General features: G+C 42.9%; 1 protein-coding gene and 1 long non-coding RNA gene across 4 annotated transcripts; one reads left to right on the top strand and one right to left on the bottom strand.

Annotated features, from left to right (window-relative positions):
• On the top strand, nt 1–23,330 carry CUNH21orf91 (chromosome unknown C21orf91 homolog). 3 transcript variants are annotated; one of them, XM_052741040.1, is made up of 5 exons: nt 1–24; nt 1,122–1,255; nt 19,421–19,936; nt 20,917–20,979; nt 22,357–23,330. In XM_052741040.1, exons 2-5 carry the CDS (start codon nt 1,129–1,131, stop codon nt 22,521–22,523), a joined length of 873 nt encoding a protein of 290 aa, XP_052597000.1. In that variant the 5' UTR covers nt 1–24; nt 1,122–1,128; the 3' UTR covers nt 22,524–23,330. The 3 variants fall into 3 exon arrangements, with proteins under 3 accessions (XP_052597000.1, XP_052596998.1, XP_052596999.1); XM_052741038.1 differs by lacking the exon at nt 1–24 and adding an exon at nt 380–537; XM_052741039.1 differs by lacking the exon at nt 1–24 and adding an exon at nt 544–759.
• LOC128112189 (uncharacterized) lies at nt 10,336–12,970 on the bottom strand. Its single transcript, XR_008218903.1, has 2 exons — nt 12,406–12,970; nt 10,336–12,312 (listed from the first exon to the last, which is right to left on the bottom strand). It is a non-coding gene; the product is annotated as an uncharacterized LOC128112189 (long non-coding RNA).
• Nucleotides 23,331–23,681: the final 351 nt, after the last annotated feature.

The following is a 23,681-nucleotide window of genomic DNA, read 5'->3' as shown; positions in this document are numbered from 1 at the left end:
ATTTATCAACTTTTATCTCATTCTGTAAGTCAACCAACATAGGACTGGAGTTCAGGGAGAGCACGCGGTTCAGGCTCCTGGTTTCGAAGCAATCCACTCCCCACGCGTGTGTGCTTTTTTTTTTTCTCCCCCACCCCAAACCCTCCTCGCACCCCGTGGGTCGGCTCCTGCAAGCCGCCGGCTGCTGGAGTTTGCAGGGGCTGGAGGGAGGCGGGCCGGACGGGTCCATGTGCGCCACGCGGAGGGGCGCGAGACGCGCGCTGCGGAGCCGGGGAGGAGGAGGAGGGGGGTGCGCGCGGGGTCGGGGGTGCCGTGCGAGCGCGGGTGGCAGGGGGGCGGCTGCAACTCCTCGCGGCGGGGCGGCCACGTGGGGCCCCGGGACCGTGCGCCGGCCCCGCCGCTCTCCCCGTGGGCGGCTCGGGGTTGGCGCAGGCGGCCGGGGCGGGGCGGAGCAGAGCGCGGTGGCCGTCTGCGCTGCGGCGGCGGAAACAATAGTGCGGATCGGGGCGCGCGGACGGCGGCCCGCGGAGCCGGACGGTAAAGCTCCTTCTCCGAGCCGCTTGGGCGCGCAGGGCCGGTGCCGGGACGGGCGGACGGACGGACAGACCGAGAGGATCGTGTGCGGCGGGGACCCGGGTCCCACCCCGCGCCGGCTACCCACGACCCGAGCTCGAGTGGCGCCCCCGGGACCCTCCGGACCGTGGTGGCTGCCGGGTCCCCGACGGGAGCCGTCCCTTCCCGGGGTGTCCGCGTCCCCACGTGCGTCTTCCCGCGGCGGAGCCGGGGAGCGGGGTAACCGAGTTAGCGGGACGCCTCCAGGCGCCCGCCGAGAAGTTGTCTGGCCGCCCGGACGGAGCTGAAGTTGGTTGACAGACCTAGTTTGTGTGCGGCAGCGACTCGGGCGGGCGGGCGGCGGGGGTCACCCAGGGGCAGCAGCCCCTTTTCTGCCCCCGGGCTTTTCACAGTAGAGCCGGGATCCTGAGCTCCGAGCATGGCGATGCTCGCCCGGGGAGGCTGGTGCAAAACGCCGCCTTTTTCGTTTTTCTGTGGGTGCCTTACCGCAGGCCTTTTCAGCAAGTTCTTGCCATTGTGTCACTTGACTTTTTTCCCTTTCTTCACAGGGGCACTATGAACGAAGAGGAGCAGTTTGTCAACATTGACTTGAACGATGACAACATCTGCAGCGTTTGTAAACTGGGAACAGACCAGGAGACGCTGTCCTTCTGCCACATCTGCTTTGAGCTGAATCTCGAGGGTAAGGACGCGCTGTGGTTTTTAACTGCACGCCATGAACTTTGTACAACTTAGGCTGAAATTTTGAAGGTAAAACTGAAAGGGCTTAAATGCCCCAGAGACGGTGCTAAGATGACCTGCTAACGTTTTTCTGGAAATGAAGCCGGAGTTAACACAGTTGTGAACTGAGGGCAATGTTTGCCTTTAAAACCCTTAACGTTGTTCACTTCGTTTTTCACTAAGGTGAAAGGAAGTGCCGGTATTGTCTGGTAAACATGAGATTTTTTTTTTTTTAGCACACGTGTCTCTCTCGTATTAAGAATCAACATGACGGTTTACACGGGTAGATGTGATTTTATTCCTTTCGGCCCAAACTCTTTTAGTCACTGTTTTCCCATCGTGTGAAAAGCTTCTAAAATTTTAAATAACATCCTTTACTTTTAGTCATTTTTAAAAACCATAAGGACTTTTTAAATTTTCTTGATGGTAGTATTACTGTGAGAATCTGAAAAAAGAAACTCTTGAGAAACTGAAATGAACATTTTGCTGAAGGTTGATGCACAGTTAACTGCGCCCTCAATACCAGTAGCTTGTTTCCAGGAAACATGGGATGTAACCTTACTCCTCACATGGTCATAGTGAAACCCCGAATCTTTTTAGGTATATATGAATCACCCTGAAAGGAAATCTGAAAATTCCCGAAAAAATAAAATTGGTTTTTTGAATTTTGAGGTTGTACTAGGTCAATGGAGAAAACCTTGCTAGATACTAGATATTTTAGGTTTTAGTTTGAAAGCATCATTTTATTTTGTCTTGGCCTATGTATTTAAAGATTTTCATGATCATTTATTTATTTATTTATTTTTTAATTTATTTTCTGTTAAGAGGTGCAAAATGCCCTTATTGCTACACACGCACGCACGCACGCACACGTGATGTGATCATAGACTTTGATGTTCCTGTTAGGACTTGTTACTCAGACATGTTGTAGCTTCCGAATAGTGTGTCATGGAGCATCATAGAATTTCTGTGGATTAAGTAGACTGCCTGTTACTTTGGCTTTAGTAAATGTGGTGATTACAGCTAGTTTTAAAAGGATGACTTAAGAAGGATGATCCCGGAGTGGAGTTTATTTGACCACGCTCTCCCTGCCACAGTGAAAGGGGTGTACATACACTCCTTGGAAACACGGTTTCCCCTGTGTATTCTGACACCTTGCAGAAGTTTACATTTTAGAAGGGCAGAGACATCAGAAATGATCAAGAGCAGCCTCTTGTGTTTTTGGTGGAAGGAACTGAGGTCTGGCTGGTGGGCTGTGCCAGGCTGCTGGAGTGGCAAGCTGTTGTTATACGCCAGGCCAATGTTTGCTGGGGACACATCTGTGCCAAGTATTGTACTAAGCGTCTTACTGGATTATCTTCATTCAAAATAGCTCTGGGAGGCCGGCTATTATTACTCATTTTGCATGTGATGGAATGGAACCTTGGAGACCTAAGCAATGCACTTTGAAGTCTCATAGCTAGTAATTGATAGTCCTGGGCTCTGAAGCTTGGCCATCTGGTTCTCGTGTGTGTGACCTTAATTCCATTGATCGACTATCAATAGGTAGATAATTGTAGGATGGATGCTAGAAATCTCTCCTCCTGAATCCTAATTGGTTTTGGTTCAGCCAGCTTTCCCTAACCAGTGCTTCCTGATAAGTCAGTCACTATCCCATAATAAAATTTTATTGCAGAGACTCAATTTTCATAATTGCTTTTCTAGCCCTAATGAATATGCCTTTTAAGTAATTGTTTAGCTCTTGATATGTAAGCATGGCACTACCCTGTTTTTGAAATAATCATTGTCTATCAGTCCAAAACAGACAAAAACAGTTCTCAGCTGGATTAGAACTGTTTCATCTTCTCTGTGAGTTAGAGTCAGAATTCTTCTCAGTTTATCCATAGTGTTAGTTCCTCGTTCACAAATGCATTTTCATTTTTGCTGAGGTGCTATTTGTTATAAACATGTGTTTAGTGTCTAGTATTGTTATTGTTGTAGGAAAATGGGGAAAGATTCCCACAAATATCAATTTTTATGTCAGTACCCAGGTTTAAAAAAAAAAATTAATAGATGACTTAATGCAGTAAAATCACTTGCTGCCAAGCCTGAGGACCTGAGTTCAAATCCTGAATCCCACATGATGGAAGGAAAGAAACATTTCTCTCAAACTGTCCTCTGGCTTCCATATGTGAGTTGTGGCATGCACACCACACACACACACACACACTCACACAGACAATGTTTTAAAACAAGTGAAAAAAGTGATTTAATTGTGTATCAGAAAAAGTGGAGGGTAGAGTCTTCATCTTAGTTAGTGTCTCGAATTATTATTACAGTTTTTTTCTCCACAATGGGAATGTAAGAGGAGCACTTCAGTAAGACATTTACCTCTACTAGTTCAGTATAGGTTTCTCTGTAGTATGGTAATGTCGCTGTTGCTTAGTTTCTTAACAACAACAACACAAAGCTTGAAATTTCCTCTCAAGCATTTTACTTTTTTTCTGCAAAGAGCCCTAGTGAAATGAAAGTGTCTTGAGGATCATGGCAGTTGGGCTAGTTTTTAGTTCACACATTCATAAATAAAAACAGCATCTTCTCTACTTTGGATTGTTGACATCCAGTGAACACTGGTCTGATAATGGGCCTCTTGTTTCAAAGCTGTGTGCATGCATGTGTTTCCACAACAGAGACAAAGGAAGAAAGGGAATTGACAACAGACAGTCTGATCTTGTTGCAGGGACTTTGTATTCTAGTTATGGCTCCGAGTTCTCTTTTTCCTGTGGTTTCACAGTAGTTAAAAGGAAAGAGGGTGCCAAGTAACTTTTGTGTTTCCAAGGCCTGGTCCTAGTCTTCAAAAACCTAAAAATGTATTCCAGGGGCTCCAGTCATGAACTATTCATGCCCAGAACTCACCGGTAGGGTGGTTTGTGCATTGTAAGATAAGGAGTCAGATAAAAAACAGACCAACAGAAGGCTGTGGCCCAACTTTGGCCTCAGGTGCTCTATGATTTTGCATGGACCTCTAGTTTATGGTGGTAAATTCTCTAAACCTACTTAATAACCAGATCACCACCATGCCCTAAACTGGTGAAGCCAGGGTAAATGTATCAAAGGCAGTAACGGTCCTGGGAGAGGATCCAGGGAGGCAGGAGCCACTCTGCACCCTAGGCTTCCCAGTTAGGTAACGGAAGCTTTCTTTCCTATAGGGAACCACTTTTAGATAAAACTAAACCAGTTCCTGGTACACCGACAGTTTGAGTGATGTTAAAAGCCACCAGGTCCTCCAGAACTGGGGTTTGCTAACTGATGAGTAAAGCAGGTATCCGGCTTCTCTGTAGTCTATCGTCTGTCTTCCTGAATTTCTTGTTCTTTCATGGGAACAGAGGTAAATTGAGCTCCTGAATCTTTTCAGCAAGAAAAAAAAAACCCGTATTTTGCCTTAGTAAAGCATAGGTGAGTCCAGTGCCTACTTTTACTGTCCATCCTGTATTTTTGACCATAACTTTTTTGTTCATCACTAGTTGGCGTTAAATCCTTGCTTCCGCTTGAGAGCCGTAAGTGGTTGTTTATTGTTTAAGGCCTTCTGTTCTTCCTCCATGCCCGAAATGCTAGCATCTTTCCACTCAGGCAGACTGACCACTGCTTGAGGCCAGGAAGCAGAGAACTCGGTCTAACATCAGCTCATTTCTCTTGTTTCCCATCCCATGATGGCAACACCACCTATTAAGGTTAACTAAAAATGGTCAGGAGAGATGGGTTAAGAGTACTTGCTGCTTTTATAGAGGGCCCAGTTTTGAATCCCAACACCCACAAGGTGGCTCACAATCATCTGTAACTCCACTTCTGCAGGACCGATGCCATCTTCGGTGGGCACCAGGCATACCCACAGTACACAGACATACTTGCAGGCAAAAATCCACACACATCAAATAAAGAAATCTTGAAAAGATAAAGCGACACAAATGCCATTTTTAGTTAACCTAAATGGGAAACCTAATGCGGTTTCTGTACTTGTAACGATCTCTCCCCTTAACTGCTCTTGTTATCACTGAAAATGACTGGGTGCTTGGTAAATGGTTTTGTTGTAGCCCCTCAGACATAAGAGATGGGATGTGGAAAGCAGATTTTACCAGTGATGAGCTGAAATTATAGAATGTTTCCAGAGAAAAGTAGCCGAAACTAGACTGGCACCTGGTAAAGGCTTGTCTTAACTCCATGTAGGAGGAGCTAGGTTCAAAGTCTTACCCCTGACCTAGTTATAGTAGCCTATTTTGATTACTTAAACTTTTTTCTCCTTGACTTACTAGTCTCAGTAACTTAAAAGTCTGGGTTGAGTTTCAAGTTTGGGCGTCCCACAAATGTTGGTCATGAAGGCTTATTTGTTAGGATCTGGTTTGGTTATATACCACAGGAAGTTGAAATATAATGGAGTGGGGTGAATAGTTACATTTGTCATACCAAAAGCAGTTGGAGGCCAGGGCGATGGCGCAGTCAATAAAATGCTTGCTGTGTAAGCATGAGAAATGCGTGAACCCTATCGTTCAAGTGAAAGCTAGCCTTGCCAGCATGCTCCTTGGTCCTGGTGCTGGAGAGGCAGAGCCATGAGAACCCCGGGTTTCACTGACCAGCCAGTCCAGCTAGTCGATGAGTTCCACATTCAGTGAAAGACCCCCCCCCCCCATCTCTAAAAATAAGGTAGAGAGTGACTGAGCAAAGCCCCTGGCCTTGACCCCCAGTTTGCCCCTGCACACACGTGTACCCTATCATGGACATACACATACCCCAAAAGAAGTTGATTTAGGAACTCCAGAGTTGGTATCTGCACTCCATGAGCAGAAAGACCCAAGCTTGTTTTATGGTCTATTTCACTTTCCGTCACACATAGTTTCTATCTTCAGGCTGTGTCACAAGCCAAGGGAGGCTGAGGTTACTCTTGCCATTATTTACTTATTCCTGGATAGAAAAGACTGTGTCAACATTGCCTCCTGTGTGGAAATGGAGCTTTCCCTTCGTTCCACCAACCAATTTCCTGCCCTTATGTTCCTTCATTATGTTCAAGAGTTGCTGCTCCAGATAAAATTGATGTTTTACAAGAAAGGTATAGCGTGTACTGAGTAGTCAACTAATAAAATGGGCCAGCATTACAAATACTTTTTTTTACCCCAGTACTAAAGGTTTCACTATATTGAAGGCAAACTGTTTCCATTGGTTGAGACCAGTTAGTGCTCAGATCAATCTTCTAGCCTTGGGGCTGAACTGGATGAATGCTCACTGGATGATGGGTTGCACTGTGAAGACCACCAAAATGCAGCCATACTTAAAGTGATCTTGTCAGAAAGCTGTAAGAATTTTCCATTTTTTTTTTTTTTTTGGACCTATCTCAGTCTATAGAATGTTATAATTAATCCAACTGCCCAGAGAGTGCCCCAGGTATTTATTATTAGATTAAAAGGAATGAAATGAAACCTAAGTCATGTCGTGTATTTTAAGCTAGGACTCCTCCCAGGCTTCTCTCAGCCTCTGTTCAGAAGAGACTAATGGAGTAGCTCCCCTTTCCCTGGGGATCTGTGGGCGGCTGAAACCAACCGCCATCACTCCACTGCTGCTCTGGAAATGAGCGCCTGGGCCAGCTCTTCCATTTTGACCTTGCCACTTTCTAGCTGGGTTTCCTTCCCAAGATACCAAAGCCACCACTGCTGTCTTGATTGCCGGCTGTCCCCTGCAAGACAGCTTCCTAGTTTTCCTTCTTAGTCCTGACATGTTATGCCAGGGTATATGTTGAAAAGCTCAGCTGTCATTATTGTCCCTTGTCCAGAAGTGCCTGGCCTTGGAGCACAGATCTGTTTCTTTGTCCTGATGTCTAGAATGGAGCTCCACAGTGACTGGTACTGGCTGGGTGACAAGGAGCACAGGTTCCTACTTTGTACCTTTGAAGTCCCAAAACTCCACACAGTGATACGGACTCCAAAACCAGAGCAGCAGATGGGAATCCCCGCTACTGTGAGACCCAGCAGGTTCCTCATCTGCCATGTTGAGTTTGTCCAGAAGTTCATGCTCATCTACATATGCAACAAGAAGTGACTAATACTTCCTCTCATCGAGTGATAATCCGTAGCAAAAAACATCGTAGACATGAGTGGGGAAACTGGAAACGCTTAACCTTATGAACTGATTTTTTAAGTGTCGTCTAGCAGTTGCTGTAGCAGACATGTAGATTTCTCCCATCTTGAAGGCCGAATACAACTTTATCCTCATTGGTATGTGACATAATGAAAGCACTCAAGTAAAGTTACCTTCTAGTCACGTAGGTTGTAAAAGGCACAAAAGGGCTCATGTCCAGGTCTCTGATGCCAGAGATGTTACACCTACAGCCCCTGGGCAGAGGATGCTTCTAGGACGTTCTTACCTTTACACTGGTTTAACTGTAGATCAGACAGTCTGATCTGGTCTTTCTGGAAGTGAAACCTTCTCTATGGTAGTGACATCGTCTCTGTAGTAGTAGCACCTTCCCTATGATGGAGATGCAGGATACATCATAGAGAGCTATGATGGTGGCACCGTCTAGGTGATGGTGGTGCCCTGCCTGTGATGGTGCCGCTCACTCTGACAGTGTCGCTCGGTTTGGGGTTTTCCCATTCTCTCTGACTGCTCCTACCGGCTGTCTTGCAGTGTTCTGTATGTGTTTTGTTCCATGAAACAATATTGGTGTTTTGCCCAAGCCCTTCTAGTGTCACCCTGGTCTTTGTGACCTTGGACATGAAGGTACCTAGCAGATCGCCGTCTATTTCTCCCCCTCCCCTCAAAATGTCTGTATCTGTAGCTAATTTTAGACAGCTCCACTTATATAACCCACGAACACCTGAGACTGCATGTCTAAAGGAAAATTATTCTACCCCATATGTCATATTTGAATGAGTGGATAAAATAACTGAAATCCGCCTTGTGTCTGCCACCACAAGTATTGCCGTTGGAGATGAAGTATGGAGGTGGAGAAGACTTACACACCTTGCTGAATTATGCAGGAGGGCATCTCCCCAAACTGACTGTGCCTGTGAAAATCCCTTAAGAAGTTAAATTCCTCAGCCGGGCGTAGAGGCTTATTTCAGAAGGCAAGAGTCTGAGGCAGGGAGATTGGTGCATTGGAGACCAGCTTAAGATACAGATTCAGAGCCTGCCTCACACAAACACGAAACTTCCTTCAAATGAGCAGCCTGCTCGCCCTGCCCGCCCACCACTACTTCCCTTTAGTTATTCTTTCCTCTTGTATTGGGACAGGATTTTGCTATGTAGCTTTGTCAGACTGGAACTCACTAGGCAGACCAGTCTGGCCTCCAATACAGAGATCCGACTGCCTCTGTTCCCCACCACTGGGGACTAAAGATGCCCCCATTTCCTCCCCTGCCCCATATTGTTCTCTTGATTGCACCCTCCTCTCAGTGGTCTTGTGTCCACTTTACTACTGTAGGAATTTGCTTGTGTGTTTGTCTCCCACACCCTTTTCCTTTCCCTGTGCAATTCCATAAAGACCAGACTGGAGTCTGTTTGATTGACCAGCAAGTGTCCAGGCCATTACAGAAGGACTAGCAGAGCAGTGGGTTGCATATGAGAATTAACCTGGAAGAACTTCAGAGAATTAATTGCCTTTAAGATTGTTCTTCCAGCCGGGCGGTGGTGGCGCACACCTTTAATCACAGCACTCGGCAGGCGGAGGCAGGCGGATCTCTGTGAGTTCGAGGCCAGCCTGGTCTACAGAGCGAGTTTCAAGACAGGCTCGAAAGCTACACAGAGAAACCTTGTCTTGAAAAACAAAACAAACAAACAAACAAACAAAGATTTTTCTTGTAAACTGACCCGGGAGGACACTTTGATCTGTGTACTGAATACTATGAGATCTACTCACAAGCTGCAAGTCTTACTAATATAACAGAAGAGCTTTATCTTCCCTTCAGAATAACAGTCCAGTACAGCTGGTACTAACAGTTGTGTCTAGTTATCTTAGTAAACTGGACATATAAAAACAGTGCCTTGCCCCAAACACAGAGCAAGCAGTGTTGAAGCAGGCTGTCTTGGACTGCTTCTCTGGGTTCCTCTGACACAGGCAAACACTACCTCTGGATGCGGCGGCAGCGGCGTGGGCACTCACCGTGCCGGTATGGTATCCTGAGTGCTTTTAGATCCGTGCTGAAAACAAGCATGTGGACGATGCAAACCAGATTACTCTGTTAGAAATAATATCCTTCTTATCAATAACATACATAAATGCATACAAATGACTTTCTAGCTCAAAACCATAGACAAGTCATCCCACTAGGCAGACGTGAGATGAGACATGTGAAAACATGAACTCTCATTGAAAGTCTTCAGTGCTTAGGACAGAATCCTTTCCAGCAGCAGATACAGGTGTTGTGGTGGAAATCATGGAGACCTTTGCCCAGAGAGTTGATAGAAGTCAAGCACCCAGGCTTCCAAGGTGATTTCTGTATTACATTCACATAGTCATGGCCTGTGAAGAAAACAAAGTCAGGCCTCGTCTCCGTAGGAAATGGTGCATTGGGGCTGACATGGAGCCGGGCACTGTTTTCTGGGCTGGGCTTCCCTGCAGAGGGTGGTGCTCTCAATTGCAAAGGCAAGTCTGCTATGGGCCAGAAGCAGTCTGGTCACACCCATGTCCCCTGCCCTTGCTGCTCCTCTGTCCAGAGCATTAGTCCCTCACTGGCTTTGTCGCAGAAACCACTTCCTCTCCACACCCGCTCTGAGGCCTCTCCCTCAATACCACTGAGAAGGGTCTTTAGAATACAAGTCTGATCGTTCATTTGTTTCTTTACAACTCATCCATGAGTCCTCCATTTCCTTCAGGTTGAGCTCTTAGCTCCCAGATGTAGCATGCCAGACATAACATGATGAGCTACTTTTGAAAATATATATTGTTATTCCAAGAACTTCATAGAGTGTATTTTGATCATACCCCACGCCTCCTCCTGTTGTTTTAAGTATTGGAACTAAATCCAGGACCTGAGGTGTGCCAGGCAAGAGCTCCGTCACGGAGCTATATCCCACCCCTTTGTTTTTTATTTTCAGGTGAGGTCTCACTAGTGTTCCAGGCAGGCCTTGAACTTGCCGCACCCCACGTTGACTTTGAACTTGCTGTCCTTCTAAGGGAACTTCCTAAATAGCTGAGGTTACAGCCTGTACTGCCAGGCTCAGCATGCTAAGAGCCCTTTTCAGCAATCACCTTGGCCTCTCATTCCCCCTCCAAAGTAACTCTGGACACCATTCCCTTCTTCCTGTCTCAGTTTTACGCCTTTGGTTACCTCAGACCTTGTGTCCTAGACGCCGTTTATTTCTCCTTCTCGAGTGTAATCGCTGAGCCCCTGGAGAATGTACTAAATGAGGAAGAATGATGAATAGGGTCATTAGGTGAGAGGGCCGCTATGGGGCCGAGAAGAAATGATGGTTATAGAGATGTCAGTAAATACAGGACTGTGTAGTGTGTGATGCAGATGCTAGTGTTAGGAGCTGGGTTGAAGGAGCCTTCTCCTCAGCAGGCTGTGACTGGGTGTTCTGGAGCCTCTGCTCTGTCGACACAGTAGCTAGCTTCCAGTTCTGTGGACGTTGAGGTCTGGGCCTTCCTGTGGGCTTTCCACCTCTGTGCCCATCCCCCTCTTCCGCGGCAGCAAGTGTTCCTGCCGGGGTGCAGGTTGGTTGATGGGGAACACAGACGGTGTGCACTCTGTTCACTCACCCACCTCCCCTGGTGCCCCTTTCCTTCTCCACCAAATGTTGACAGGTAAATAAACCTCTGCTGAGGTTCTGGTTTGACTGCCTGAGGGGATGGCGTGGCCTCCATTCATGTGCGGGTTACATATTCTGGTCGATGCATTGTTAGCAGAGAAAGCATTCTCACAAAAGTTTCAACATTAATGTTTGAAGAATGTGTCTATCACTTTCAGTGTCCTAGTCTTTTTTGTTTATTTGGTTGACTGGAACATGGCACAGTACTTAAGCCTCGTTTGTCTTGAACTGAGGGACACTAGTGTTCATTTTCAAACTCAACTCTGCTTCTTCTCAAGACTATCTGGGACATTTTTAATTTTCCCTACTTATGTAAATGACTTTGTTCTTCCCAAACAAAATAGTCCCAATACAGGAAGCAAAAAGAGTAGGGGGCTTCCTGATCCCACGTGTTTACTATCCTTAGTGATTCTCTGACCAGATTTTCTGGGGTGAGGGCACGTGGGGAGGGGGATTGTGCTTATGAGAGGACAGGTCGTGCATACACCATTACTGTCCTTCACATCCACTTAATACATGAGGAGCATCCTTTTCTGTCAATAGGTAGCTCTTCACACATCAGCTCTGCACAGTCCCAGCATCCCATGGAGGACTCTTTGGCTGGTGTCCAGTTTACCAGTGCTGAACCACTGTGACACAGCTCTTTTCCTTGCCTGGTTAAATTCCCGCTGTGATGTAACTTCAGTTCCCAGGAGAAGATTTAGTCACTGAAGGTAGGCTTATCATTAGTTTTAATGTCTTCCCACACTATTAAATCGATACTGGGTACTCCGTCATTTAAAAATCATTTTTGTTTCATTATGCAAAAATTGGTTTCCCGTAGTCTTCTAACTTGTTTGGTTAGCTCAAAGTTATTTTGACCCTAGAATTATGCAAATGTAGTTATGACAAATAGCCACACTACTTAAAGGTGTTCATCTCACCTTAGATAAAATGGACGTCAGTATTTGCTGCTCTAACATTATATTAGTAGGTTCCTGCCTTCATCTCCATTGAGAAATGTTATAAAAAAAAAATATTTATAGCACTGTGGTCCAAGTAAGGAGAAACTACATTGTCTGCTGCTAAAATGTCACATTTGTGTGGCTCGTATTGGTCTGAAATACAAGGTAAAATTTGAGCTTTTGACAGCATAATTAAAGGATGTTTTAAAACACATAAAAAGTACTTCCCTGGAGCTTGAGGGTCACTGGTTCACACACAGGTTGTTCTGTCCGTAGTCTGGGGTCTCTTCATTTCTCTTACCTGTAAGAAAACCAGTTTCTCGATCCAAACCTTAACTGGGGTGATGGAGATTGGAGAGACAGGAGACAGTTGCTGCGGCTCTGGGTTCCAGACCTGCTACTGGATCTGGCTGGCTTGTCCCCATTCATGTGGTTGCTGCCGTGAACGCATTTTTCAGGCTGTCTTCAAATGACACTCATCTTTTTAACTTTACCATCGAGACACTGTCACTCTTGCCGAAAGTTAGTGTCCCTCCCTGTAGGATATTTAAACTGGTGAGTCTGTTGTATCATAGTTATGCTGTATTGTATCATAGCTTAATTTAGTTTTATATGATAACATCACATCCAAAAAAATAGAATAAATGTTAGACCAACGAATTAAACTTATTGAGTGGAACACTTGAACATGTAGGTTTATTTGAGAAAACTGAATTGTTGGCTTAAAACCTTGTATGGTAGCCGGGCGGTGGTGGCGCATGCCTTTAAACCTAGCACTTGGGAGGCAGAGGCAGAGAGGCAGGCGGATCTCTGTGAGTTCGAGGCCAGCCTGGGCTACAGAGCGAGTTCCAGGAAAGGTGCAAAGCTATACATAGAAACCCTGTCTCAAAAAAACCCCCCCAAAAAAAGAAAAAAAAAACCTTGTATGGTGTAATTTTATTTAATTGTGCCCCTTTCAGTTTGGGGTGTTTTAATGTACTTGGGAAACAGACCTAGTCTTTTTTGATTCTGTGTGGTTACAAACTTAAGTGTCCTTCATTACACTGAGGGAAAAGATGGTGGGGCTTCCAGTCATGTCGCCCGCCCTTCATCCTAATCCCCTTTATCAGTTGTCTGTAGACAGCCACCCCGTCCTAGTCAGTAGTCTGAGGCGTCGTTAAATTTCAATGAACTAAAATGAAACCAAATTCCAAGTTGAGTTCCTGGGTCACACTAACCTCATTTCTGATATTAAATATCCATGTGGCAGGGGTTTGCAGTATTTAATAGCTTAGATAGAGCATACACATCATCACAGACAGCTCCCTGGTTAAAAAAGCAGGTATACAAATTAGAGAGTAGAATCGAGTGTGAGTTTTTGTACTCTCTTAGTAATAAACAGTTGTTATGTAGGTGTGTTTTCCCAACTTTCCAACTGTTAGAATGGGAAAGTGGAACCCACCAGGAGAGGGGTGTTCTTGTTTGCTTTGTTTTTGAAATCATTTGTAATTTATACACACTGTCAATCCATAAACTCACTTCTACCGTGGCTTCTCTGTTATTTGACTGATGTTGAGGTTTATATTTTAACATAACTTCTTTGAACTCTTGGCTTACTGAAGTTTTCCCTTATAATTCGTTTATTGAAGTAAGCTGATTTGATTACCTGCTTAATCCTCTTAACACACAAAACCCTTAGCCTTGCATAACCAGCCCTGAGCTGAAATCTGGTGCCTTGTAAGACCACCTGTTGTGTGTCTTTCTTAAGTTGACGGTTCTCAAATATGGGAAAGTCAGGGAGCCCATCTGTGTGCTGGCTTAATGTGATCGCCAGTAGTCCCATCTGCTACCCAGTGCAGAAATACCCCATTGCCTTGTTTTCAAACGCTGTGTCAGAACCTTGAACATGGCAGACTTGGTTGTCGTCTAAGTGGCACTTGAGTTAGCTAACGTGTGAGGTAAAAGAATAGGATTCTCCTTTATCTCAGCATTCCTGCAGGCACAGGGAGCAACTAGTAAAGCTTCCTAAGGAGGAACCTAGCCTGTGGAATTTAGGAAGGACCTATTCAGCTCCATGCCTGCCTTCCCACTGTTACTTCCATGTCTAAGCAGGACAGGACAGACAACCTAAACTTCCACTTACGGCGAGCTTGGCAACAATGAAATGGTTGTGTCCTTTTGAACCATAGCTGGCCTTCTGCTTGCTGAACAAATGCGTAGTAGTATAGTTAGAGTGGGTGTGCCCAAGCCTTGTTCTAACCAATCAATCCAGACAAATACCACTGCGGTTGTAACACGCATTGAGGCGGGCTGACCTGGCTTCAGAGCCTCTGAGGTCACAAATAGGCATGAATCCATTCAGGCGTTGGTAAGGACTGTTTGGGTTCTAAGAACACATTCTCTGTTCTCAAGGTAGTTGCCCCCCCTGTATATTAGCCAGTGGCTGAGAGACTTGATTTAATAGCGACCAAGAACTCGAGAATTGTATATGAACGTAATGTTCTGTTTTGTTTGTTTCCTCTCTCTAAGACACTGGAGACCAAACAAAAGTTGTGTAATGGACCCATTTAGTGCGCCATCCCTTCTACTGAAGGGGCTGCTTTTCTGTTCTGTTTATCAAAAGTGGTCATCTGCTCCTCAAGTGGACTTCCATTCATTTTAATTTTCTCTAATGGAACAGTGTGTATGTCCAGTCATCGTTATAATTAACAATTGCTTAAACAAACATGACATTACTTAACATGTGCAAGTATTTCTACTCTCCTAGCAACCAAGGTAAAATCATCGAAAGGAAACACTTTAAATCCTGGAAAATTTTCTAAACGGGGCACAATGTGAATCTCCATTAAAAAAAATTTTTTTTGGAAGCAACACTACTTATTACATGAATTACTGCACAAATAATTGTCTTATTTTAAGATGATGTGCTTAAATTCTTCTTTTTTTAAGGTCTATTTATTTATTATGTATACTGTATTCTGTCTGCATGTGTCCTTGCAGGCCAGAAGAGGGCACCAGATCTCATTACAGGTGGTTGTGAAGCCACCATGTGGTTGCTGAGAATTGAACTCAGGACCTCTAGAAGAGTAGTCAGTGCTCTTAACTGCTGAGCCATCTCTCCAGCCCCATATATGCTTAAATTCTTAAAGTATTTTACTGAATGTTAATAACCTGGAGCCTTAAGTCATAAGGCTTGCTTGATTAAGAAAAAAAAAATCCTACAGTCTTGCCGATAGGAAAACCCTCAAAACCAGAACAGGGTCTAGTTGATAACTAAATGTCCACCAGGTAGTCAGGTAATGTAATCGAAGAACACGTGAAGTAAAGCTGTGTGGCGTCAGTGCGGACCGTGTGCAAGACCATGTTTCTTGACAAGACCCACTAGTAAACTGCTTAGTTGATTCACTACTAGTTAATCACACATATGATCTACAAGAAGTTAGGATGGATGGGATGAGAAGTACAACTTTTTAAAGAGTTTTGGCAGTTATGGCTTTTAAAAAATGACTTTCGGAGTTTCATCTCTTCTAGGAAGAAGCATTTTAGTCCCACAGTAAGCAGGTGAAATAAAAGCCCAGGGATAGCCTCAATTTTAAGAATTAGCGTGGCAGTTATACATAAATATTCATGTTTGATTAGTTGTTGCCCCTCTGGGGGCGTTGATAGGCGACTTTATTTTAAAGAGAGAATTAAAGAATGTAATTGTGAGGACAACCTGCCAGGTGGGTGATCCGGAGAGTTTTCAGAACATGGAAGAAAGGTTTAAGTAAAAGCTCTGTGTTCTGGTTTATTTCCTGTGGCTGGGGTGGGACACTTTGTCAGCTGTGTCAGGGTGACAGCCGGAACTATGACAGCCCATCCCTTGTTAACTCTGACACACCACTCTAAACCATAACCTTTCCTTTCCAATTTGTCCCTAAGGTCCCACTGCTAATATTAGACATAAAATACAGTACAGCCTTAAAAGTCTCAACAGTCTTTAAAAAATTCTATCATTTAAAAGTTCAGTTTCTCTTTACAATTAAAAAACCTCTTGTTTGGGCTCCTGGAAAATCCAGAGTAAGTTAAATATTTTATTACTCTAAGAGGAAAGAACCAGGGCATATTGCTATTATAAATTGAGATACATTTTTTTTCTATATTAAAAATTGTATGAAGTAGTCCTGGTATTATTATTTTACTTTTTTGTTTGCTATTGCATGGGATAGTTAATGTATGTTCACAAATATTTTCAAATTGAATTTTAAAATTTAGTGAGGTTAAAGTTTTGTTATAATTTAACCAAAAACTAAATTGCTATTTAAAATACATAATGAAGTAAACTCTGTGATCTTCTTGGCAGACTGATATCATGGGAACCTATTTGTATTAGTGCCACACACACTACTTCCTTAGATGGTCAGCCCTCTAGACTCAAGTGTAGGAATGACTTCACAGACAGATGCCCTTAAGTGACCTCTGAGTAAGCTGCCCGAACTGCCTCCTACCCTTTAAGTAAGATGGGTTAAACTGCAGTGATTTGTCTGTACGTGACAGGTGGTAAAGTAAGGCTTTTATTGTTGCTGCTGCTGCTTTTCACATATTCTTGTAACTTTCCCTGATGTCTTTAACTACCTCTTATTACATAACAGACACTAAGGCTGGGGATGCCTATGAGTAAGCTAGATAATGACCCCTTTCTACACAGAACTCACCTGGCAAGAAATAAAAGCCAGTGAAGAGGCAGTTGTAAAAAATCTTGTGTATTAAACCAACCTAGGTGTGTTGGGTAGAGAAGACTTCTCAGAGGAAGTGAGGACCAGATAGAAGATGTGGATAATGGCCCAGGTTTGCAATGGATGAGTAGCAGAAGGTCTGAGCATGGGGCAGGAGCGGCTCAGGAGCAGTGTTTCACATTCTTGACTGGTCAGTGGCTCCCACACTCACAGTGTGTTCTGAGTGTTAAGAGTGGAAGCCGGGGAGATTCATTTCAACATGATGAACTCTAGGAGCCGATAGCGCCATCTGAGAGCAAGAGTTGTAGGTTCTCAAAAGCATGCATGCGGCGTGTGGAGCTGTTAGGCTACCCAGCATGAGACCTGGACAAAGTCCCAGTGTCAGGTAGCATGGCACTTTGATTTCTTACTTTATGCTGCTGAAATACAAATGTTACATTCTCTTACCAGAGTTTCAATTCATAAAATTACAGTTTGAGCTTTTCAAGTTAGGAGGGCATAAGGAATGTAACTTTTCCCTTGAAATGTGGTTTTTGGTTTTAGGTTTTTTGGGTTTTTTTTTTAACCTAGCACCTTAGTGGCTTTCCTTACTCCATTTTCACACATATTTAGACTGAATCTTTCTGGCAGGCATTCATTTAAAACTGCACATGCCTGATTTACCTTCAGTATGGAAGGAGAACTGTTTGACTTCCAATAACATGTATTGAATTATAAAAATGCATGACTATTTTGAAAAAAAATGTTTTGAATTTGAAAATGTATCCTATATTTTAAAAAGCTTCACTAAGAAAACTAGGAGCTATAAAAGGGCAGTCAAAATATTTCCATTATTTCTAGTATGTCATGAATACTTGTGAGTTGAATTTAGACTGGTTAATGGGCTTAGTGCTGCATGAGTAATAATTGTGTATAATTCATTTCTTCTAGAAGATAAAAATGACCTTGATAAGTTAAGTATAAAATTAAACTGAAAAGTGTAGACATTTTGATTTTCTTACAAAATAAATTGAAACAATTGTTTGCATTTGTAAGACTTTAATGTTTGTATATTTATAAATTATATATATATATATATATATATATATATATATTCTAATTCTGGTGTATATCTTCCAAGTCAAACCATAACTCATTAGTGAAGTCCCATAGACCCTCAGACATTACAGGATTATTGTCATTGCTCTTAGTTACCCTCCAGAACTTGATGGTAAGACCCTGCTGCTAAAGAGGACACATACTTGTGTCCCAGAATATGGTAACATCAGTCTGGTCCCGCCCTGTATGTTCCCTCCCCACTGGCTATCACCGCAGTGCCAGAAGGTACTATGCACTAGAAGGAGGAGAGAAATGGTCTTGTCCAGCTGTGAAGACTGACTGGCCAAGCAAGATATGCTCACTGGTCAACAGTGGCCACAATGTTAAGTAGTAACCAGTCATTTTTCTGCTATAAGTTAAGGCCAGTTCTATAAAACAAAACTCATGCCTAGCACCAAAACTCAGATCTGGGCCAAGAACTGGTGGCTGGGTAGGAATAGTGCCGAGGAACAGGGGAGGAACTGGGGAAGAGGGGATAAGGCATGAGAATAGGTTTGATAATAGACTTTTTCAAAACAATTTTCTTAATATGATTAACATATGTTGTTGGGGGGAAAAAGCTTTCTGGGGTACACGTGTTTGTAGTGTATGTAATTGTGTTCTTTTGTGAGGGTACACATGAATGCAGATTCATGTGTGCATCAAGTGGAATCCTGAGGTTGATGCTGGGTATCTTCAGGGATCACTCTCTACTTTATTTACCGAGGCCAGAGCTCAGTGTGTGCTTTATGTATGTACTTTATGAAGACTAGTGATTGCTGGGAACAATAGTGTGTGCTTTTAGATTGTATCCACTAATATGCCACTGGACCGAGACTCAAACCGAATCATTAAAGTTTTCGAAAGTCTTTGCTAGGCATAAAAATATTACTGTTGAGCCAGGCGGTGGTGGCTCACACCTTTAATCCCTGCACTCGGGAGGCAGAGCCAGGTGGATCTCTGTGAGTTCAAGGCCAGCCTGGTCTACAGAGTGAGATCCAGGACAGGCACCAAAACTACACAGAGAAACCCTGTCTCAAAAAAAAAAAAAAAAAAAAAAAACGGAAAAATATATATATATATATATATATATATATATATATATATATATATATATATATTGTTGAGCTGGAGCTATGGCTCAGTAAAGTAAAGCCCCTGCTGTGTTAGCATGGGCCCTGACTCTGATCCCTAGAATGCAGGCCAGGATAGGCAGAGCGGTGTCTAGGGGGGCTCATTGACCAGACCACCTAACTAAGTCACTGAGTTTCAAGTTCAGTAAGGACTCTGTCTCAAGAAATAAAGGTGGAGAGCAGGCCAGGAGAGACACACTTTGTTGACCTTGGGCCTCCACACATACATCAGCCTGTGTGAACACACATATACATGTAAATGCACACATACACATCTAAGTGCACACATACTGTAAATGAATAAAAACATTTTGAATAGAAAGCTAAATGGAAACACAGATTAGGCTACATTTCGTATTATCGGTGTCAATATTTAACATTTTTCTCTAATTTGCAGATGAGTTCTATCAAGAATTCACTAAGATTCATTTGTGTTTAAAGTAATGTTTTATTAAGAAAATCTGAATATTTTTTGAGTTTTCATTCTGTCTTCTTTTCATTTTAGGAGTACGAAAATCTAGTCTTTTACACACCAAATCACTGAGAGGCCATAAAGACTGCTTTGAAAAATATCATTTAATTGCAAACCAGGATTGTTCTCGATCCAAGCTTTCCAAAAGTACCTATGAAGGCGTTAAAACCATTCTGAGTAAGAAGATAAACTGGATTGTACAGTATGCACAAAATAAGGATATGGACTTGGATCCCGAGTGTTCCAAAAATACCCAACATCACCTGTTTAATTTCAGGCATAAGCCAGATAAGAAATTGCTCCCACAGTTTGACTCTCAGGTGCCAAAGTACTCTGCCCAAGGGATCGCTGGGAACACGGGTGCCATCTCGAGCTACACACAAAGGATTTTGGAGCAGGGGGAAAATACAGACTATGGGCTTGCTCTATTGCAAGGCTCCGATGCACTGTGGCCTCACAAACACAACCAGGCGCAGAAGAAAGAAGAGATGAGCTCCGGTCCAGAGGCAGCTGTCCCGCCCCAGAATCCTCATTACAGCAGAGAGCAGCGTAAGCAGTGTGGGAGGAAGAAGGGCGGAGCGGAGACTGTGTGGTTTGTTCGTGTTGGGGGGCTGGGGGTAGTTGGTTTTGGTTGGTTTGATTTTCTGTGTGTGTGTGTGTAGAATTATAGATTTGGTGAACATAATATTTAAGTGACAGATGGCACCTCAGTGAATGTGAGATGTCTTAAAAACTTCTCTGGAATGCTCTTGAGTATGTGTTCTATACTGACTTTCATTGGCACCATTATTTCTTCAGCCATTTTTAGTGACCAAATGGAATGGAATCAGCAGACTGAATTGGAAGTTCAGGGTTCCCACTGTTTATGTAACTAGAGCGATTGGCCAGTATACATTGCCATGTTGCTAACCCTTAATAGACTAGTTGGCCAGGAGCCCAACTTAAACATCTGACAGTGTACTAAAGGGTAGAAGTTAATGTGGGCATTTATTTTAAAATTTTAAATGACTTCTTTGGCCTGCACCATTTCCATAAAATCTCACTGGGGTGATTTTAATTGGCTTGAATTATTTTAGCTCCAAAGAGACCTTGACTATGTCTTTAGACAAGTTCTTAATTCTTCATGTAAAGGTTGTTTTACTAGATAGACATTTCACAGTACTTTAAAGTAGTGTTTTAAAACCCCAGGTCGTGACTTATCCAGAGCTTAATCAGAGTCAGTGTGAACAGGCAGAGACTAGTACTTCTGAAAACTGAAAGAGAAGATAGCAGAATCCAACAGTCTGATGACGTTCCCTTCCTTTTCAAACTCTTGTTTCCTGTGGATGATGGAGGTAGTGACATAGAAAACATGTTCCTTAAGGGTTTTGTGGTTAGAATGTGCTACACTTTAAGAACCGATGATGGAGACCTGGGGTTCTGTTGGAAGTTGTATTGGGAATGAGCTGCACATTCTTTGCCGAAGACACTGACAGAAACTCACTTTCCGAGGTTGTCTGTGGTAACAATGAATGTATTTCATGTTTCAGTGAATTCAATGACTCTTGAGGAAGTAGAAGAACTGAACACAAGGCTCCAACAGCAAATCCAGGGTAAAGAATCGCCCTCAGTGCTTTTTGTTGTGTGTGAAAATGTTACTACAAAATATCCCCAGGGATTGGACATTGTTAGCTTTCACATTATTTAAATTTAGAAAATTAAGATAGACCTGTTGAGGATTCTGAGGCAAACAGTAAGGGAAAGTTTCGTTGGGACCGTCAGGAAAAATAATCTAAGTAGAAGGGAGACTGCAGCTAACTTCTGCCTCTTGCCATCCTTGACTTCACTGTGAACCACTCACCATGACAGGTACCCTGGGCTATGCATCCTGGTAGTTCCTGAAGGCAGTCGTAATATCCCTGGTTATCTCTATAAACTATGAACCATTTGAAACAACACATAAAAATAGTGAAGTAAGTATAGTGACCACTGCCTGTCGTTATCAGCATCAACTGTTACTAAAACATGGCTGTGTTTTCCTTACCACCTGTTTCCATTCCTCTCGTCCCACGTTAGCCACCGGCATGGAATATTTTGAGAACCCTAACAATGTATTGTTTTGTTCATAAATACATCAGGGTTTTATTAAAAATAAAAATAAAACTCAGTCATACCCTCACTATCGGGTCTTCAAAAGAAACCACAGAATTGATTCTGTAGCATCGTCACAGACATCAGCACCTACAGTATTCCCATCCCCACTGTCTCTTGCTCCAGCTCTTCCCACTAAGGTGAGGCAGTTAGCTGCATGTTGGAGACCTCTAAGTTGCTTACAGATATGATGCATTCGGTCAGCAGCAGACTTAATTGCAAAACCTGAAAACAATAAACTAACACGGGTAATCCCAGTTGACATTGGTTAAGTACTTACTTGCGTTCTTTACACGTAGGATGTCATTTATCTCTCACAGTGTCCCTGTGAGCTGCTGGCCATTAGTATTGAATTTATCCATAAAAGGATATTCAAGGAGAAGTTTAGATGACTTACCTGGAGCACATACATACATGATCATAGGAGCCAGGATTTTGAAAATCCAGGGAATCTGTTCCAAGCCTCTTGGAGGAGTTTCTGGACTTGGATATTAATGAGCATTTCTCTGACAAGTCATTATATATTGATTGAACCTACTTGTAGGTTAAAATGGATAAGAGGCTCAAATGGTGGCCACTGTTTCTGTGTTGTATACTGTAGTCTTTCTTAAGTTGCACTTGATGGAGAGGAGACAGCATCTCAGTTGTCTACACGAAATACCATAGAATGATCCCCACTGATAGGCTGCAGAGAAAACAGCTGTTTTCCTTGGTATCAAATGAATTTCCTGTAAATCCTGAGATTTACCCAATGCATGGTACCTCTGTTACTTCAAACAGAAGTCTCAGGGTTAGCTCCCTTTTCCCTAACACTGAAACTGCCTTTGAAATCCTCACAGGAGTTTTTGAAGAGTTAACTCACCAAGTGCAAGAAAAAGACTCTCTGGCATCAGAGCTCCATGTCCGCCATGTTGCCATCGAGCAGCTTCTCAAGAACTACTCCAAGTTACCATGCCTGCAAGTTGGCCGGGCAGGAACGAGGTCACACCTGCCCATAAACAACTGAACTGAACGTAGTTCCTGTGCTTCACCCTGCTGGTCTGCCAAGCATGTGTACCTAGAAAATGTTTGAAGAAAGTTACGGTCCATTTTTATGGTTGTTGTACTTGCAAAACATAAGATAATACTTATTATCTTTACCTAATAAAGCGGATCACTCTAGTCTAGGGTTAATCATTTGGCTTCATTTGGGGACTTTTTCTTATAATTACTCAATGCCCCTCCCTAACTTTTACCATGTGTGACTACTTAAATATACTGTTACAGTGTGTTTTTATTGGACATTTTCTATTGTAACTCAGCTGTCAAAACAATAGAAGCCTAATAAGGTCTTACGTTAGTCTAAACTGCTAGAGATAATTTTTAAGAGGGAAGTAGAATTCATAATATCACCTTATTTATGAGCAATATTTTAATATAAAATTTTATATATAAAATTGCTATTTTGGGTATTTTTCATTGTCTTTATAAATGTGTATTTGAATGGCCATGTGTATTTGCACTTCCATGTGTGAATATGTTCACCCATATGAAGATCACTGCATTTGGGGGATACAGTGTTTTTATAACTGTTACCTTTCTTTCCAAAGATAAATGTGTTTTGGATAGTATTTGGAGAAGCAGTCTGCCAAGTTGAGCTATCTTAAATACTAACAGCATTTGAAAGTGAAATTAATCACTCTTTAAAGCAAATATCCAAGGAAATAAAGCACATTATTGTTTTCTAATGAAAGCAATTGTGAGTTAGCTTAGGAAGAAAATACTATTCTGGATCTTGTGTGTCAGTCTCCATAAAAGTAGATGCCCCACTCGACTTCTTAACTCTCCTGTCTTTCTTTGCTGTGTTAGGTTTTGGGTAAAGTAAATCAGCTCTCAGCCCTGAGTCCAGTGTACTGAAATTAGTCCTCAAAAAAAAAAAAAAAAAGAGAAAAAGAAAAGAAAAAGATTACCAGGACCAAAAAAAAAAAAAAAAAAAAAAAAAAAAAAAATCAACAATTCAATAAAATAAGCCCATTTTTAAAAAGTTATTATAAGCTACTTAAGTTCTAGATTCTTAACTAATAAATTACCTCAAGAAGCTAGATAAGATTTAATGACATAATAAAGGTTATGATCAATCCAAATTAAGATGGGCTCTAGATTGGTTTTAACTGATGCTTAGAGT

Source organism: Peromyscus californicus, unplaced genomic scaffold (genome assembly GCF_007827085.1).
Source record: "Peromyscus californicus insignis strain IS unplaced genomic scaffold, ASM782708v3 Scaffold_16__1_contigs__length_79575227, whole genome shotgun sequence".
NCBI classification, from domain to species: Eukaryota; Metazoa; Chordata; class Mammalia; order Rodentia; family Cricetidae; genus Peromyscus; species Peromyscus californicus.
The sequence above is the reverse complement of the archived record's forward strand: the minus strand, read 5'-3'. Positions and strand labels throughout refer to the sequence as shown.